At 53.7% G+C, this 16,907-nt stretch overlaps 5 protein-coding genes across 5 annotated transcripts; 2 read left to right on the plus strand and 3 right to left on the minus strand.

Annotated features, from left to right (window-relative positions):
- Nucleotides 1-42: 42 nt before the first annotated feature.
- On the minus strand, nucleotides 43-1,532 carry BDZ83DRAFT_648972 (uncharacterized protein; the record flags this gene model as incomplete). Its single annotated transcript, XM_060510234.1, has 7 exons — nucleotides 43-278; nucleotides 481-502; nucleotides 618-631; nucleotides 795-890; nucleotides 1,282-1,363; nucleotides 1,399-1,427; nucleotides 1,472-1,532. 7 exons carry the CDS (start codon nucleotides 1,530-1,532, stop codon nucleotides 43-45), a joined length of 540 nt encoding a protein of 179 aa, XP_060368175.1.
- Nucleotides 1,533-2,709: 1,177 nt separating this feature from the next.
- On the plus strand, nucleotides 2,710-3,521 carry BDZ83DRAFT_749410 (uncharacterized protein; the record flags this gene model as incomplete). The annotated part of the gene is made up of 3 exons (XM_060513762.1): nucleotides 2,710-2,721; nucleotides 2,827-3,399; nucleotides 3,468-3,521. 3 exons carry the CDS (start codon nucleotides 2,710-2,712, stop codon nucleotides 3,519-3,521), a joined length of 639 nt encoding a protein of 212 aa, XP_060368176.1.
- BDZ83DRAFT_150369 (uncharacterized protein) lies at nucleotides 3,363-4,488 on the plus strand. Its single transcript, XM_060501322.1, has one exon. The coding sequence runs from the start codon at nucleotides 3,721-3,723 to the stop codon at nucleotides 4,318-4,320; it is 600 nt and encodes a 199-aa protein (XP_060368177.1). The 5' UTR covers nucleotides 3,363-3,720; the 3' UTR covers nucleotides 4,321-4,488.
- A 1,210-nt stretch (nucleotides 4,489-5,698) lies between these two features.
- On the minus strand, nucleotides 5,699-7,177 carry BDZ83DRAFT_717264 (uncharacterized protein; the record flags this gene model as incomplete). Its single annotated transcript, XM_060511931.1, has 2 exons — nucleotides 5,699-6,540; nucleotides 6,667-7,177. The coding sequence occupies 2 exons, from the start codon at nucleotides 7,175-7,177 to the stop codon at nucleotides 5,699-5,701; spliced, it is 1,353 nt and encodes a 450-aa protein (XP_060368178.1).
- Nucleotides 7,178-9,074: 1,897 nt separating this feature from the next.
- Nucleotides 9,075-11,600, minus strand: BDZ83DRAFT_717266 (velvet factor-domain-containing protein; the record flags this gene model as incomplete). Its single annotated transcript, XM_060511932.1, is given in 13 exon segments — nucleotides 9,075-9,591; nucleotides 9,604-9,633; nucleotides 9,673-9,706; nucleotides 9,746-9,930; nucleotides 9,943-10,037; nucleotides 10,065-10,152; nucleotides 10,177-10,254; nucleotides 10,273-10,297; nucleotides 10,307-10,342; nucleotides 10,370-10,541; nucleotides 10,551-10,585; nucleotides 10,650-10,738; nucleotides 11,557-11,600. Coding segments are annotated over 13 exon segments (1,428 nt in total).
- Between the last annotated feature and the right edge of the window lie 5,307 nt (nucleotides 11,601-16,907).

Consider the following 16,907-nt stretch of genomic DNA (forward strand, 5'->3'; position numbering starts at 1 on the left):
GGTCCGGCATGAAATCCAGAAGACCCACCACTTCGTATTGTGTCAGAATGGTTCCTTGCTCAGTGAGCCCATCTGTAGTCTTGTACAGCTCGACATGATCATGGGATGCGATGGTCTTCCTAGTAGATCAATGAACATGGGAGACCTGCCGATACCAGCCATCACTTGTGGCCACACAGTCCAAGAATTGCATTCAAGGCCAAATGACTGTACTTTAAACATGTTCCATTGATTCATTTGCCAGACGGGAATGAGTGGAATCCACAACTCAAAGACGTCTTAATATGAGTTCATGAATACAGGACTCTGTCAAACGCCCCCTATGCTTGCGAATGATCTTGCGAAGTGCGTCCACCTGCAGAAGATCGCCCATCCTAGGTAGCTGCAGTCCATTACAGCACATCTACTGAAATCCAGGGCCGGTGTTGAGGGCCTGATTTCTCGCCAATTACCTAGGCTACTTGGCCCACGCGCACTTACATCTGCTGGTAGGCCAGGCGACCTATGAGCGTGGTGGTCAAGTTCAATTCATGAGAAAGTCAGCATGAAAGTACACAAATCAAGACGAAGGAACAACTCTTTCGAGACGAACTGAGTAGTCTTTGCACAGCACATACCAGGCTTCCAGCGTCTATCAAAAGCAGCATGCCAGTAAAACTAGTCCTGGTAAGATAAAAGGCATGAGAGATCAGATCACGACGAAGGAGAGATAAGATCAGCTGTGTAGCGGCCGTGCCCGCTTTATCCCAGGTTGCCTAGGTATATTACGGCGCTCAGAAGCAGCACCTACTCACAGAGCTCCGACCAGAAGGGAGTCTTTGTTGCCAACCATAGCGGGTGACTTCTAGGTAACGACCATGGCTTGACAAAGGTCGCTTTGTCTGTAAGGTCTAGTCGCAGGTGCCAAATCAAACTTGGAAGTTTACTAAAGCTCGTTTTTACGTGGTTCTCTCGTTTAAGCTCCGTCATCGTCGTCTGTGTCGTGAAGACGAATACGAGAGGAACGAGGGCCCGTGGAGAACGCTCGTGGGGGTTCTTCCTTCTTCTTCATTGGGGCAGGATCAGTTGCGATCTCCGCGATTAGCGAGAAATTGGTGCAATGGGTGAGCTTGCTGATAAATTGTTAACAGCTTCTACACCTGGATTGACAAGCAACTTTCTATCGGATCCAGATTTGAGGAATCTACGTTATGGACCACGGGCATGTGACGATTTGTAGCTGAACGTCAGGACAGAGTGTTCATTTGGGTTCCGCTGCCCTAGTAGGTTATAGGAACTTACGGACAGGATTTTCACACAGACTCATGAGTTTGGCTTGTAAGCTGCCGGCATCTCCCATGCGGGACCATACATGGATATATTCCTGTTTGAGACGGAAAGAAAGACACGTAAACGTACTGGGAGACTCATGGAACATCCGGTTTTGCCTATTTACAAAAATCTCAATCTTAAGTAACACGGAGAAACTTACACTGAACTGTAGAGACAGAGGATCTCAATATATCAGAAGAAAGGGCATGTCTCCCGCCCATTGATACTTGGGTTGACACTGGAAGCTATTACATCCAGACCATGTCAGTAGCGCTAGTCACACCACCCCTGCACACCCAGGATGGTGACCCCGCACCGCCGCCCCAAACAACACAAAAAAACGAAGCTATCGTCACCCACCATGGCCCACCACATAGTAAAGATCAAAACATCAAAATGGTAGCAAAAACATACAACACCAGGTATTCGCTGGTCGTCACCGACCCAACTACTAATCCGGCCCTCATTGGCTTATCTATGGGAGAGCGGACGGGATCCCGAGTTTTCCAATGGGTATGGTCGTATGTGGTGGTTTGAGAAGCGCAAGATGACCAAGTACAGGGGAGAGAGGACACTCAGCACCTCCATCTCGACCCCCCATTCCCAAATAGACTCATTCCAGTGAGCATTGGCGTCAGATGGAAAGTGAGATGTTGAATCTGTCAGTTATTCTTATGAATCGTCTCAGTCCCGTTCACTTATCACCAGAACTCTCGTTGCCCCCTTCGGCCAGCCATCACGGTGTCCGACCAATGGATGATCAACTGCTACGGTATCGTAACGCCAGGGATGGAAGTTCAAGGCCATAATTAACTGTTGTTCAACTCCATACCTAGGCTCACTTTGAATTATGAGGTGTCTCTTGTGGCAGGAGAGGGTAACAACACTATTAGGTCTAAGTCGAGGAAGTAGGTACAAGTGCCTTACACCATAGCCTAACTATCCAGAAGCCTAGCTCTATATTCTTATGTCACCTCAGAGGTCTAGTGAGTATCAAATTTGAGCATAGCGGTCCTCCATATGTCTATATACGCCATTTTGTACCTGATATCGCACTCACGGCTGGAGTTCTTGGCATCACTGGAAGGAAGCGGCCCTCGTATCAAGAATACTCCGAGGCCTCCTACTTCACCTATTAGGCAGAAGGCATATGACGTGCGAATTCTAATCTCAGAGCCAGTACGCTAATCTTGTCTGACTTGTCAACGTTGAAATAATGGGGGAAAATACTGGCCCAGGCAACCGTGGAAGCCTGAGAAGAAGAAAGTTGCTAGCTGAGACAAGTCTGCAAATCGATCGCGGTCATGAGTCTTTGTATCTCCCATACCACAAACTTAAATCGACACTCCTACCACATCGCCTGCACCCTGCCTGTCTGCTTCAAGCAACCCGTTCAACATGACCACCGAGGTAAACACCCCAAGCCTACCATAACCACGCAATAATCTCAACCACAAGCTCAGCCATAACAACCATAGCGACCAAGTTTCCACGCTAATATTAATATTCTTGCAGTACATCTTCCTGTTCCAGTCACAAATCATTGCTGCACGTGGGAGACCTGTTTTTCTAAGAGAGGCTCCCTCCTTCTACGAAAACGTCCTCCAGCTTCAGCTACCGGACTGCATCGTCGACAAGGAAACCTTGCCCCAAAACGTGATTCTCAAGATTGAGTATCCGAAAGACAGGGACCTCTTCGATCCGCCAAAGACGACCCTCTTTGAAAACGAGACCCTCATCTACGACCGGCTTCAACCGCTGCAAGGGAGCGTCATACCGAGATACTTGGGCTTGGCGAGCATCGCGGGCAGGAGAGCGCACCTCTTGTCAGATATCGGCGGCATGTCTATGGCTGAAAAGGAACTCCTGCGAACTGACCCAGCGACCAACTTTGAGGAGATGGTTTCTGTTTCGCTTCGTCTCATACGTCAACACGATGTTCGGCTAGAGTATCTGGACCCGTCTAACGTCCACTTGTGCGGAGATGCGCTTTGCATCGTGGATCTCGAGCATGCTCAGTTGATTCCGTCAGACCTCTCCCACGAGGTGGAGGGAGAGGAGGAGGAGGAGGATCGCCTCCGGGAACAAGTACGACATTTCGTGGATACCATTCAGGCTCGACGAGATGGTGAGAAGAAGATGATAGAGATGCATAGGCATCCTCACTGGCGATTCAAATCTCCGAGAATGAAAAGGAAAGAGACGACTAAAGGAAAAAAAGGTGGATAAGTTGGAAGAGGTTGTTACCCTGGAAAAGCCTGCCGAGGGAAAAGAGGTGACTGGGGGCCAAGAGGTTGAGGTCGAAAGGCCCAATCTTCGGCGTGCATCAAGCTCCTCCTCGGACGTGATTGTAGATGACTACGATCAACCTCAAAGGGACCGCATGCCCTTTTTCCTCCTCCGGGCCTCATGGGGTTTCTCAATGACTTTGTCCCCTTTTCTCTAGGTAGTGTTATAAAGTGGGACAGGTCGTCGAGGTCAACAAGTGTACCCAAGTCGCGGTCGCGTACTCGGTTTCATAGGCCAAGTGCCAAAGTACCAGACACGGAAGTAGTTGTCCACCATCTATATAACCCCCCAAAGAAGCGAAGACCGACCGACGCAAACTTTCCCCCCGTATGCCGCAACATAGTTTGTGTTTCTGTGCGTCTGCATGCCTGGCATGGTGAACGCCCCCTTCGTGTCCTCCTGGCGTCTCGGAGGTCTCGTCTGGTCTCGTCATCGAATCGTATAAAACGTCTCACCGATAGGATACAAGTCCACATCTGGGAGGACGGCGATTTCTCCATCGGCCAAAGGTCACTGAAACTTGCGGAGGAAGATTCCATCTTTAGCCTCCCTCTCCCAGTCGTTTCGTACATGGTACTGGGCGTGGCGATGCCAACTGACCTCGTCACACAAGACAATATCCTCCCAGCCTTCCTCTCTCTTCCTTCGTATTCACCACAGAAGATACGCGCACAGAGACTGGACACGGTACCTAGGCATGGCCCGCTTCTGAAGACATGACAAACACCAAGTCCCAGAACTTCATATTCACCAAGATCGATCGATGCCGAACGCATGCCCCATCCACCTTGTCGTGGTTAGCCGTACTCGGCTCGCCACATCATACCTTCGTGCAACGTCGTGTGGGCTCAACACTGATGGCGTAGATGGCGTGGCTTATATATGTTCAACCAAAGACCAATAAGCCCACCCCCTCCCCTTCCGTCACGAGATACTACCTGCATGTGAATCCCAGACCTCTACGCCTCAGCACGCCTCATCGCCAAAAGCCAAACCTACACCAACAACTTACACACTCTTTCCACCCACACATCACGAAAGCAGCCAAACGCAAACATCCCATACTTCATCAGATCAGCAGGTCAGAAAAAGGTTGTATTGTTTGTATCCATCTCACCAAAGCCAGTCAGCGCGCAGCAAAGACGAAAGACGACACGCTCTCCTCACGACCAAAACACACGATCGTCTCAAGCCTAGAGTCTCGTCTCGCCCTCGCCACCTCTCCCAGCTTCGGCTACAGTCCACAAAACGTTTGTCCCCTTTTCCCCATGGTAGCTAGGAACGTCTACTCCTCAAGCCACGTTCCCAGAAACCGCCAACACAAAAACTCAAAATCAAAACTCCAGAGTTCCACTCATTCCAATCCCCTCCATATCGACACATGTGCGTCAAACATCACAAGATGACGCCCGGGAAAAAAGAAGACACCGTTGCATCTTTCCCTTTCCTCCGATCCCAACATTGGCAAACTTCCGAAATACGTAGAAAGCCAAGAGGTGAAGACAGAGAAAGAAAGGAAAGGACCGCAAATGTCGACTACATACATGAAAGTGAGAAAGAAACAAAGAGCTTCCTCAACTACAAGACGCGAAATCATCAGGGAAAAAAAGTCAAGCCAAATATTCCAGTCGGAAAGGAATCACTTGGCCCCCATCTCCCTCATATTCCCCTCCCCATTCCTTTTGTCTGCTCTCCACACCGTTGATCGTCTTTTCCGAGTCCATAATCCCTCGCTCAAGTCCTTCTTGTAGAACTACTAACGCCTAGACCGTCCTCTGCTGTTTGCCCCGTGATGAACGTGGCTGGCATGGAGAGAGGGAGATCATTTGTGGCGTGTTCGGCTACTTCGGAACCATTCGTCAAGATCAAAACAAAATCGTACTACGCGGTCGATGCTGATTTCGTAAAAGAAAAAGAAGGTCATTTCATGTCGTTAAAAGTCGTAAAGCTCGTCCAGAAAGGCCCCGGTGTCTCTATTGAACACCATGCTTCCTCCATTCCCCACAAGTCTGACGAACCATGGTCATAGTGTCCACGGTCGTGTCTTGCCAATTGCGAACTCCACCATTGAGGGACAGCAAACACTTCGCTTGCCCCTTTAGGTGAATCGCGTCAAACCCCTCCACCGGCTGGGCAGCTCGCGCTCCTGCGCAACGCCGTAGTTCTCCCCTTCGCAACCGAACCCACGGTTCTTAAACTGCTCGGGTCCGCACTGCATGGCCGCTGCGCCGTGGTTCGAGTTGGGCCTCAGACCCAGCGGCTCGGCTGCCTTGCGGGCGGTTCGGGAAGTCCAGGCACGAGCTGCCTCGCGGAAGGATCGCCTCGAGTCGTTAGAATCGATGCTACTGCGAGTGCTAGCCGCGTAGGAGGGATTCGGGGGCGTAAAGTCCGTGTCCATGGGCATGGGACCGAGAGAGGACGAGGGTTGGTGCTTGGCGAGCTTGTTGCTTGCGCGGTTCGAGTTACTAAACGACCGGCGGACAAAGACGGTACCCCCGCCGACAGCACGAGGAGGCGGGGGAGGAGGCATGTAGTTGGGAGGAGGCGGAGGCGGCATGTAATTGGGGGGCGGCATGTCTACCGAGGCAGACTGCGCGTGGGACCTTTGCTTGCGGAGGCCTGGGATCGAGAGGTCGACGGACATGCGAGAAGCAGACTTGCGCAGCTTCTTGGCTGCCGACATATCTTCATCATTATCCATCCCGCGTTTCCTGTTTCCGTCGCGCGAATCTGGCAGAGGCTGAACCTCCTCAGTCGGCGGGAGAGGCCACTGACCCGATACGCGCTCGGCAAAGGACTTCTTGTCCACAGGAGGTTTGGTCGAGTATGTGGTAGTCGAGGGGTTGAATGAGGGCGGAGGAGGCTGGCGGGTGGAGCGGATAGCATGCGCATCAAAGAAACCGTCCTTCATAAGTTGCTGGTAGCTGGCCATGATCTCTTCTCTGCTGGGCATGCCCGCGCCGTTCGCGAAATGTGCAGGCATCGCGGCGGCGGTCGGCGCGCCAATGGGACCCAGGCCGTTGCCGTTACCATTGCCGCTGCCGCTGCCGAAGCCTCCAGCCCCGCCTCCTTGAGCAAGGAGCTTGCCATCGAGGCTCAGTGGGCGCTTAGCCCCCTTATCCTTATCCCTGACGAAGCTCAGCTTCTCGCGGAGGCCGCCCCAGAAGCCTTTCTTTCCGACGTGGCTGCTAGCCGAGCTGGCGGGTCTCTTAACTTCGCCGTAGGTAATTGTCGGTTGGTGCAGAAGTGGCTGGGACTGCTGATGTAGCGGCTGGTGGTGTTGTTGGTGCCGAAGTCTCTCTGGGGAGAAGACCCCAGCGTCGGGCGCGTCGACGTAAAAGTCCATGTGGAAACGGCGCGCAATCTCAGTCGAATCCTCGGGGCCGAGGAAGTCGATTGGCGGCGCAGCCGAAGTACGGTCGTTCATTGAACCCTCGACGAAACGGGAATTGGCGCGCTGTACCGACGAGTTTGATCGTTTCGCCGCGGGCCGCTGGCCGTTGGATGTCGAATTGCTTGACGGAGGGCCCGTGATCGGGTGGGAGGTCAGCGGACCAGGCGCCGACGGGTCCTCCATTGTTGACATGGGCATTGTTTCGTTTGTGCTTTTTGGTCCAATGTTTCGTTCACAAAGGGGTGGGTCTGATTGAGTCTCTTGCTGTTTGGGTTTGATGGACGAAATCCGACTTTTTTTCGTCTGTCCTTCTTTACTTGAGGTTTGGTGAACCGGGGGAAAGACGTAATGGAAGCTGTCGTCAGACCCTGATGAGCGCAAAGGTGAGGGGAAAGTTTTGTCGGGTGATGCGATGCTGCGGCATCCGAAAGGGTTTTTGTTTACTTTTCTGTCGTTACACCTGCCACGCTCCGCACCCGCGCAGGCACGCGGCGCAACCTCTCTGTCGTCGCGGGCTTCTTCCCTGCACAGATGGCAGAGGAGAAGGCGCAATGAGGCGTGTTCAGGTTGATGAGAGTTTGAGTATCGTTGCAGTGTGGGGTGGGGATGGAAGAGTAAAAAAAAAATAAAAAAAAAAGTGCTGAAAAGGGGGAAGAGGAGGAAGATACAGCAAGGACGAAGTTTGGAAGAAAGTAAGGTAAGGTAAAGTAAGCTAACGGTATGCGCGAAGAGGTCACGAACCGTGATGGGCTTGGAGGCGTGTTGATCTCGTAGTACCAAACGTATTGGAAGGGCAACGGCAACCAACAATGGAGAGCCAGGGGTAGTGGGATTTTTGGGGGGGGGAAAGACCCGCAAATGGTCCAATGTCGGCCGGGGTTGTTGACCTCTGATGGCTGCTGTTTCCCGAACTAAGGGCCAGAATGGGCAACTGGGGGCCGCGAAAGGTGGAATCGGCCGTTGCTGCGTTGCTCGGGCAAACAAAACGCGCCCACAATTATTCCATTCGTCCCTGGACGCGCAAGATGCGACCCCACTTGGCGCGTTGCCCTTCACCGGGCCATCCTCGCCATTCTCACCTTAAAAACTGGCCAAGAGGAGCATTGGCCACGTGACGCTTGGACCTGGTGCTCCTTCCCTTACATCCAGGGCACAAGGACCACCACCTCTCTCCCTCTCTCTCGTGATCTCATCTCATCCCTCTTCTCACCTCGCATTAGCTTGTTGTCTATTTACGTCCGCTGGGTGCTGTCAATCTAGCTTGATCGTGGCACGCACGCACGTAGCACGCTACACCTCACATTTTCCAAGCATCTGTTCACTCAAGCTACCTTAGTACAGATCTCATCCATCTCACGCTACTCGGACATTGAGATCGACAAAGCTGAGGAAATCCGGCGTTGACGCAAGCACGTCGCAGTAACACCTCACAGACGTACGAGATAGTTACTTCGTACGGCTCATCTTGCAAACGAGCCATCATACACATCTCACATCCAGAGCCTCGCCTCACTTATCAAGGTTACGAGAGAGCATAGGCAAAGTGGCTTTTAGCGTTGGAACCTTTTCCATTTTCCTATACAAAAAATTTAAACCAACTGTCCCCATTGCTCATGGAGCGCAGTGGACAAGCCACTGTCAATCCATGCGATACTCCGGCCCAACAAGACACAAGGAAACAACAACAACAACAACAACAAAGGCAAGACCAATGACACATTACAGCTCACTCAGATGTGCCTGTCTTCGTGAACACCGAAAAGTCGTTTCGTTTTCAATTCCAGTCTGAATCATGATCAAGTAAGACATGGTAGGAAAGTAAAAGATGATCGCTGATGGCCAAGCAAAACGGCCATCAAGATCGTAGAGAGTGTGTTGAGTGTTGGGAGGAACATAGGGGAAGAAATTTGGTTTCCGAGGGGTGCCGTAAATGGTGAGTGACTCCCAGTTGGTATATACAATTCGAAAAGTTGTCTCCGATCCGTTGAAACGCCCCATTGCCCAAGAACGCTTGGATGCAAATTACCACCGCCCTTAATACGAAGCCGCCGAAACGCCGTTAAGCAAGTGCACCGGAACCTCATTGCGGGTTGACAATCTTGTAGTAATCGTTTGCCGGCTTCACGCCAAATGTGCCATCGGCACGCTTATACTCTAGAGGGTCTTGCACAACGTAGCGGTGATTGTAGTGAGCGCTGTTATGGTGGGGATCTTGCGGGCGTTGCCTGTCGTACAGGGGACGCTGGCTGTCGATGAAGGTATCTCCGTAGCCACGCTTGGTGCCTGCGCGGGCTGGCTCGTAAACGGGGTTGTGAGAGCTAGGAGGAGCGGCCTCAATGAACTCTGAGTGACCCGTCATGGGAGGAGCAGTGAGCTTCTCAATAGAGGGCAGCATAGGCGGGAGTTTGGTGCCCATGTGCGGAAGATCGGAAACGGGAGCAAGCTGGCGAGGAGGAAGAGAATCTCTCCTGTAGTCCGAATCGCGCCTGGTCATGTCGTGGTCCCTTGGTCCCGGACCGTACACAGAAGGAGAAGGGGGCACCATCATGGCAGACGGCCGTCTGTCGTACGAATCGCGAGGCGTGGGAGGCGGGTTGCTCGAGGCATACTGGGAGCTGGGTCTGCTCGAGTAGCCGTAGCTTGCGGGTTGGTAAGGCGAGGGCTGCTGGGACTGGTACGAGGCCGTGGTGGGAGAAATGGGCGGCGGCTGCGCTGAAGGTTGGGCGTATTGGTGAGGAGGGTAGGGCGCACTCGATGCATCAGATCCGAATCGCAGGTGAACATTGGTGGAGGGGGCTGGGCCGTATGACATGGGCGGCGGCGGCGGTGGTGGCGGCGCCTGGAAAGTCTCGGCTTTGAAGTTCTCAATGAGAGATGGTTTGCGTTCCGGAGCAGGCGGGTACGCGGCGCGGTGCTCACTGCTGTTACTCGTCGACCTCGCCCGATACTGTTCTGCATTGCTGCGAATCTCTGGCGTCTGTGTTCTCCTCGCCGTGCTCCTGAACTCGTTTTCGGGGTTGGTGTCGAACTCGTTTCCTGTGGGCTTTCCGTCGCGCCTTCGCATGCGAACGTCACGGCGAATACGCACGCGGCATCCCTGCTCGGAGATAGTCTTGCTCAGGTTGGTGCTCTCGGTGAGACCAGGGAACTTCTTTGCGCTGAAGACATTGAATGGCACCGACTTGACAGCCATTCTGTACTGGAAGCAGGGATTCTCGTCCTCATCATCCGCGTCGCCGCCCGGCTCCCGATCCTCCGCCCTCTTCACATCTTCGTACAGGTGGAAGGCTAAGACGTAGCGTCCTTCATGACGGACCGAAAGGTCGGGGAACAGGAAGTAACCTGCCTCTGTAGGTCTGTCGAGGTAAGCCATACCCGAAACCGGCATACCAGTCAGTACGGGAGGTGAAGTTGCCGCAGGAGTTTGAACGCGTCCATGAGCCATGGGGCGCGCGGGCGTCAGCTCAGCATAGAGGAAGAAGTTGGCCCGATAGTTGAAAGTGATGTCGGTAGCTTCGGCTCTGGTAGGTCCCTCGTAGACGTGCAACTGCACCACGGGGGGAGGATCGACGGGACGTCTGTCGGCGGCGGCTAAACGATGAAAGTCAGAGATGCTTCCATGACAAGCAGTAAAGAGACACTGAGGCTGTCTTACACTTCTGACCAGATCCGCATGCACGCGCACGCTCAGGTTGTTGCAGAACCTTCAACTCGTACCACATCCTCGTGCCGGATCGCGTCGGCCTGTCCTCATAACTCTCGGATTCTCCGATGTGGTCCAACTGGACGTGGCGGCTGATATCGACCGGCATGGTGAATGTTGTGGGATTGTCGTCGGGATTATTGTCGAGACTATACTTGGTATCAATCGATCCCAACGATCGATGGCCGTGCACAGGTCTGGTTGATGAATGTTAGAAAGCCGAGTTGCACTCAAGCGGCTGATGCAGGACAGAGGCCTCAGAAACGCCTGCGCCGTTCTCGATTCTGTGGTAGGGGGGATCCGGTGAGTTGGATAGTGCCCCGACAGAATGGAACGCAGGGCGCGAGGCCGTTTTCCTCCAAGCAGCAACCGATTCACGTACTTTCAGGCCAGTGACCAGGCAAAGGCGTTTCCAATAAGAACAGTTCCTTCTCGCTTCTTCGATTCCAATCACGAGATTGTAGAATGAGCGCTGGCTATATTCGACGACAACGACTGTGACGGTGAGGTTGTCTATAATTCCCAGACGGCTCGGAGACGGTTGGTGAACAAGAGAGAATGAGAGAGGAGGACGGGTGGGAATGGGGGTTTGATGAGGGAGACGGATGTGAGAGTGGGTCCACTTGGACCGAAAAGAGTGGGAAGCGAAGGAACGCAATTGGCTTTAGGGGGGTGTACGAGTGTCTGATGGCTGGGACCTGGGCTGGACCGGGACTAGCAGGACTGGGACAGAGGGGAGGGGAGAGCAGCAAGAGAAGGGGGGGGGGGAGAAGGAACAGTGTGAGATGTACATTCGGACAAGGGACCAGGGAGTAGGTAGATGAATGGGGACGGACTGGGGGGAGGGGGGGGGGTTGACTCTCGAGTTGGATGGGAGCACACCAAGGTCGAACGGCGGGCCATTATGGGCGAGGTGGGATCCATCGTTCCCTGGATGGGCGCCCAAATGGCAGAGCATGGAACAAGGGGAAGAGTCCCGCACTGGGTACCAAAGGCGCCATCTTTGGCACTTGGGTAGCGGAATCAAGGAAAGAGTACGGGAATCTATGAATACTGTGCATTCACATAAGTCTATTGGCACTGGGTGTGAGGGAGAGAGAGAGACCCAACGCCTCGGACTGGGGCCCAGCTGACTCGGCGGTAATTGGTAGAGACGAAATGACAATGACGGCCGCTCCAAGGCCCAAACTCAGAACCCTCCCCCAGCCCAGCCAGCCCAGTCTCCAGCCCAGCTTCCGCCTCTGAGATCACTCACGCCCCCAGTCAGTTCGTTCCCAGTCCACTGGACCCATCCGTCTTGCTGAATCAACTGTGCGTAATTGGTCAGAGTTCCTGTCCTGTCTTGGTGTCTTGCTTGGTTGACCACCCGCTGCTGCTTGCTTTATCCCATCCTACCCCAGTACGGTACGGGAGAGTTTGGCTACGACGGGAGGTTACTAAAGTCTGTACGGGTAGCCCTCCAGCAGTCCGGCTAACTGTAGAAATAGCAAACACCACCTATCTGAAAGCCTTCCTTCTCTTCCGGTGCGGTGGCGCTGACGGCGCTGATGCCAAGCCGAATGGGAATGCTCATGGCCCAGCAAAAGGTCCATCACTAAACCTTACAGCGCTGCCCGGGAACTCAGCCCTCCGTCGTTCCGTCCCTTGATGGTGAGGTTGAGCCAAGAATGACGGATGAGGGTGAGTGAGTGCCTCCTGAGTTCTCAGGACAAGGGACAAGCCAAGTTTGGAAAATAGAGCCATGGTTCGCACAGCGGCCCTTGCTTCGCTATGCATCCGTACGAATACTTGCCTTCTGGCATCTCGCCAGTGGCCGCTCACGCACTCACGCACTCCACGCTGCTCTGCGCGTCCGCCAATAACCCAGGCAAGACAGCGGGTGTGAGGTTGGTACAAGAAGGGGGAGGGGGGAGGGAACGTCTGCACCTTTTCCCCGGTGATACTGCGGGATTGTGAAGAAGCGAACCAGCCCAGATCCCAGCGTTCCGCCACCACATCTGCGCAGTCCGCCTTGTACCCAGTGTGAGATGGGCATAGAGGAGAATGGGAAGAATGGCATCTCAAGTCAGTACAGGGAGTACGACGGGGAGTACGAGGGCAGCAGGGACGGACGGGGAAATGGGGGGCGTGTATCGTCGACAGTGTGAGCCGGCCGCTAGACTCAGGTCTAATCCATATTCGTCGAGCACTTCGTCGTCCGCACATGGGTCGAGATATGTGCTAATGCTAGCGAAGCGCTGGCTTGGGTTCTTTTGCTGGCGTTTGCTCCTAGTTCGCTTCCAGAGACTGAGATCCCGCGGCGTCCTGTGTCACGGAACGAGAATGGACGATTCCAGTGGAAGAAGAAACTCCACGTTCGCAAAGCAATGGACAGTCTTCTTGTGCATCGTGCCGCTCTTTTCCTTCCATTCTCTCCCCAGTAGGCTTCCACTGGCATCGCGAATTCGACCTCCAAAGGGTCTCATCTCAATCCGAAATAAAGACGACACCTCAAAAGGTTGCCGCGCTTATTCCATCAGAGCTTGCTGCGGCTTGCGTGGTGCGTACCGGTGTCCATATTTCCGGATACTTTGCCTAGCTTACGGCAAGGTTTGGCTGATTACCAGTTGCTTCAACGAGAATGAGTGATCGTCACTGCCCATCTCTTCCGACCTTGTGGTTCATGTGCGTGCGTACCAGTTATTGGACTTGTCTCTCACTAGAGGCGACTGGTAAAGTTCTAGGGCCATCCCCGTGGCAGGGCAGAAGCAAAATCTTTGCTTTTGCCTCGGCCGTGCCGCCAGAAGTTCAGAACAGCCACCGAAAGCCAGTGCAGTGCCAACCCAAAAATGCACAAAGAGCCGGAGTCTCGGGTTTGCCTTCGAGGGCGAGGGCGAGGACAGATCTGTCTGCGGCCTTGCCTTACGATGCTGCTGGTGCTCGTGTTGATGCTGATGCTAGTGGCACTTTGAGGACGGTGAGCAGTCTGTGAGCAGCATTGAGGCGCCTCCAGTCCGAGGTACGTCCGGTCATGCAAATCTTCACCATGGTGATGATTTCTCGTGCTCACAACCTCTTTCGGACTTCTTCTTCACATCTTAGTCCGTTCTATGTGTACAGTCAGCCTCTCACTGCCCACTGTTTGCCCCGTGAATCTGAAAAGTCATTGGTCGGCTGTTGCGCAGGCATGACAAGGCCAGGCCACCTTACGAGGAATAAGAGGCACGGAGGCGCATAAACAGATGGGCCATCGTTGAAAAGTGAACTGTGAATTCGTGGAGCTCCCTCTTTCCCTTCTTAGTTACCCGAGCGCGGCCCTCACCCGCCCATCCAGTTCAGGGATCTCTTGTTCGTCCTGCTGCTGCATCTGCAGCTTGCAGTCGTTAGGTGCAGGAGAATGGTGGTGCAGCCTGTACGTAGTAGGTGTGCCGCCAGGCTTCTCCTCTGACAGACTCAGACTCTGCAACCCTGGGAGGGCATCTTTGGGAGTCTTGGCCTATTGTGCCGCTCTCGGCTTTCGCGCAATGTGGCTCGATTCCACGACACTGGACCTCTTCATTCGTTATTTCCGACCCCATTTGTATCCACCCGACACTGCTGGAGCCAATCCGGGTCCGAATCTTGTCCCAGCCCTTCTCGTCATCCCTGCTCGCCACCATCGCGGGCTCAGATGTGTGCCAAGAGGCTTGCCAAGCCAAAGTTGCCGGGATTTGAGGAACGCTGCCAATCAACTTCATCACTCAGTCAGAGGGGCCTGTCACTTGGGTCGCAACTACAGTGCGAGAGGGGTGACTGCGCTTCCAAGGGCAAGGGACGAGGTGTGCTCCCAGGTATCATAGAGGCAATGCTCTGGGTTCGTATAAAAGTAGAGTATCCACAAGGAAAGCAAGTACACACCAGTCTAACTGTACAATCACAGTCATCTGGTTAGTTGTTAGTATCCATAGGCGTCAAGGTTGGGCAAGGTTACCCCAAAAGATTGTGCACAACTGTTGCTGTAAGAGATGCCCTTCATTGTGAGACATTCTGCGTGCGTTGCGAGACCTGGCCTGTAGCGATTCTCAAGGTACGGCTCCCACTGGATGGATGGCTATGCTTCGAACCCTTCGAAACATCCCACTTGTGCTTCTGCCGCCGCCGACAAAAGAAGACGAGACGTTTTTGCCGCATTTTGGTGCGGGTCACAGCTGCCAAAACACTCTATGCTTGTCATGGCCCTCAGCAACAGCGGTCCTCTGCATTCAACCTCCCACCTTGGGTGGCATGTCGTACCGCCGTGCGACGCGCCCAGCCGGCATATCGAGAAGCTCAGGTAGCCGTCGAGATCCAGATGCTAGCCGCATGTATCCGTACAATGTGGTCCCGGCTGTAAACAACAAAATACCCAAGTGTCCTTCTGTCTACATTAACAGCGCAAATGACAGAGCTGGCTTGCCCATATTGAACCTCAGAAGCAAAGCCGGAGTCAAAGTGGTCTCTGATATGCCAGCACGGCGCGTCGTCGCCCTGGCTGGGCTGGATGGGGACGGTGGGCCAAGTCGAACGATGGCGTCGGATGCGGGCGCTACCCAAAGGTGCTGTCTCTCAACCGCTCGAGGTCCGTAGACATCGGATGGCCAACCTTGCCCTAGGTATTTGCCTTTTTTCGAAGCTCCAGCAGCCTTGACCGCCAAAGGAACTCGGACAATTTGGTGAATGGCTCGTGGCAGCAACCGTCCCATCGGTATTGCCAGAGAGAGAGAGACCAAAAAAGCCAAACGCAAGCTTTGGAAGTGCTGTCTAAGTCTTTGCTTCGGGTCAGGCTTGCCTCCGGTCTGCATCGGCCAAAGTTTAGAGGCAAGCAACAAATTTTTGTTCGGCCCCAGAAAAACGCCGTAGTACCCGAACAACCGTTTCCGGTCTTTTTGGTGAATGGGGTTTCAGCAACTGACGACCCAGCGCCGCAGACATTGCATTTGCGTCATTGTCGAGGATGCCCGTCAAATGTAGACTAGGAATAAAGTTCCTTGACACGGATGGCGGGTCATCAAATAGACATGGGCTGTGACAGCAAGTTTGAGTCGTGAGTCGTAAGTGTGACAGCGTTTATCTCTGTAAAACGGGCTTCCCGGTCGTAGGTAGGTGTCTGTATCTGTACGCCGGTCCGTACGTATACTTGGGGGAAACTTGGAGCTTGGTGCTTAGATCTCGACTTGGTGCAAAACGAAAAATAAGCATACAAGGGAAGCATCGGGCTTCCGAGGTAGACTGAATCAGTCGAAGCGCTAGCCAAGGACCTTTCCGAGTGATCAGCATCTACCGAGTTCCCATGGGATCCACCGAGGAGATTTAATGCCGTTGGCATTGGCGGATGAGTGGTCGAATTGAGAGTGGTCAAGGTCAGGGCAGACGGGGGACTGTGGAGGATGGCAGGATGGGCAGGTGGATAAAACCCATCCTCCAAGTAGTCCAGATTGTAGGGGATTCGTACACTGTGTGTCCACTACTCCGTACTCTCGCAGGCTCGTACGAAAGATTCGGAATGAAAATCCAGGCCCGGCAGGCAGTTGCTCCTAGCCTCCAACCTGGTCGAGCGATCGAATCCTCGACGTACCGTGGGCAATGGAGTTCGAAGCAATGGCCGGAGTTGATCATTCCCATGTCCCGTCCATCGAATGAATAGGGATTTAGGAAGCCCCAAGGCTTGGCAGTCGTGAACTTGTGCGGCGTCATTGAATGGGGGCCAGACCATAGATGGAAGGGCTGAAGGCAGACGGTCGCAGAAGATGCGTTTCCGTATCTGTACAGGTTCAGTACAAAGTGGATAATGCGTTGCACAATTGCTGCCAAGACCTGCAATTGCGACCCGAGGCCGGCCGGCCGATCGACCGACAGCGAAACGCTTGTGTCTGTGTCTCAAGTAGGGTTTAATGAAGGCAAAAGATAGCCGTAGTCTTGAGCCTGTTCGCGATGGGAAATGCAGCGGCTACTACCTACTGTGTAAGGTAGGTGCTGAAGCGAGTGAGCGACGAAGGCCAACGACGTACGGATAAGGGACGCATAGGTATTCTGAGGCTGGCATTGTCTGGTATCCACGATTGACGAATACCTTGCTTGGCCTTGGGCGGGGACAGAGTGGATGCGTCGGGACCGAATGGTAGAGTTGCCAAGAGATGACGGATTCATCCCGTCTTTCTCGGGCTTTGACCGGGCGGCGCTTTGAAGAGGAAGTTGAAATGAAATGCATTGCGG

Source organism: Colletotrichum acutatum (assembly GCF_030867785.1).
Source record: "Colletotrichum acutatum strain CBS 112980 chromosome Unknown BDZ83scaffold_19, whole genome shotgun sequence".
Taxonomy (NCBI): domain Eukaryota; kingdom Fungi; phylum Ascomycota; class Sordariomycetes; order Glomerellales; family Glomerellaceae; genus Colletotrichum; species Colletotrichum acutatum.

Bases quoted from the DNA above. Each gene is read 5' to 3' on its own strand.
- BDZ83DRAFT_150369 (XM_060501322.1), top strand. From the start codon at position 3,721: ATGGGGTTTCTCAATGACTTTGTCCCCTTTTCTCTAGGTAGTGTTATA.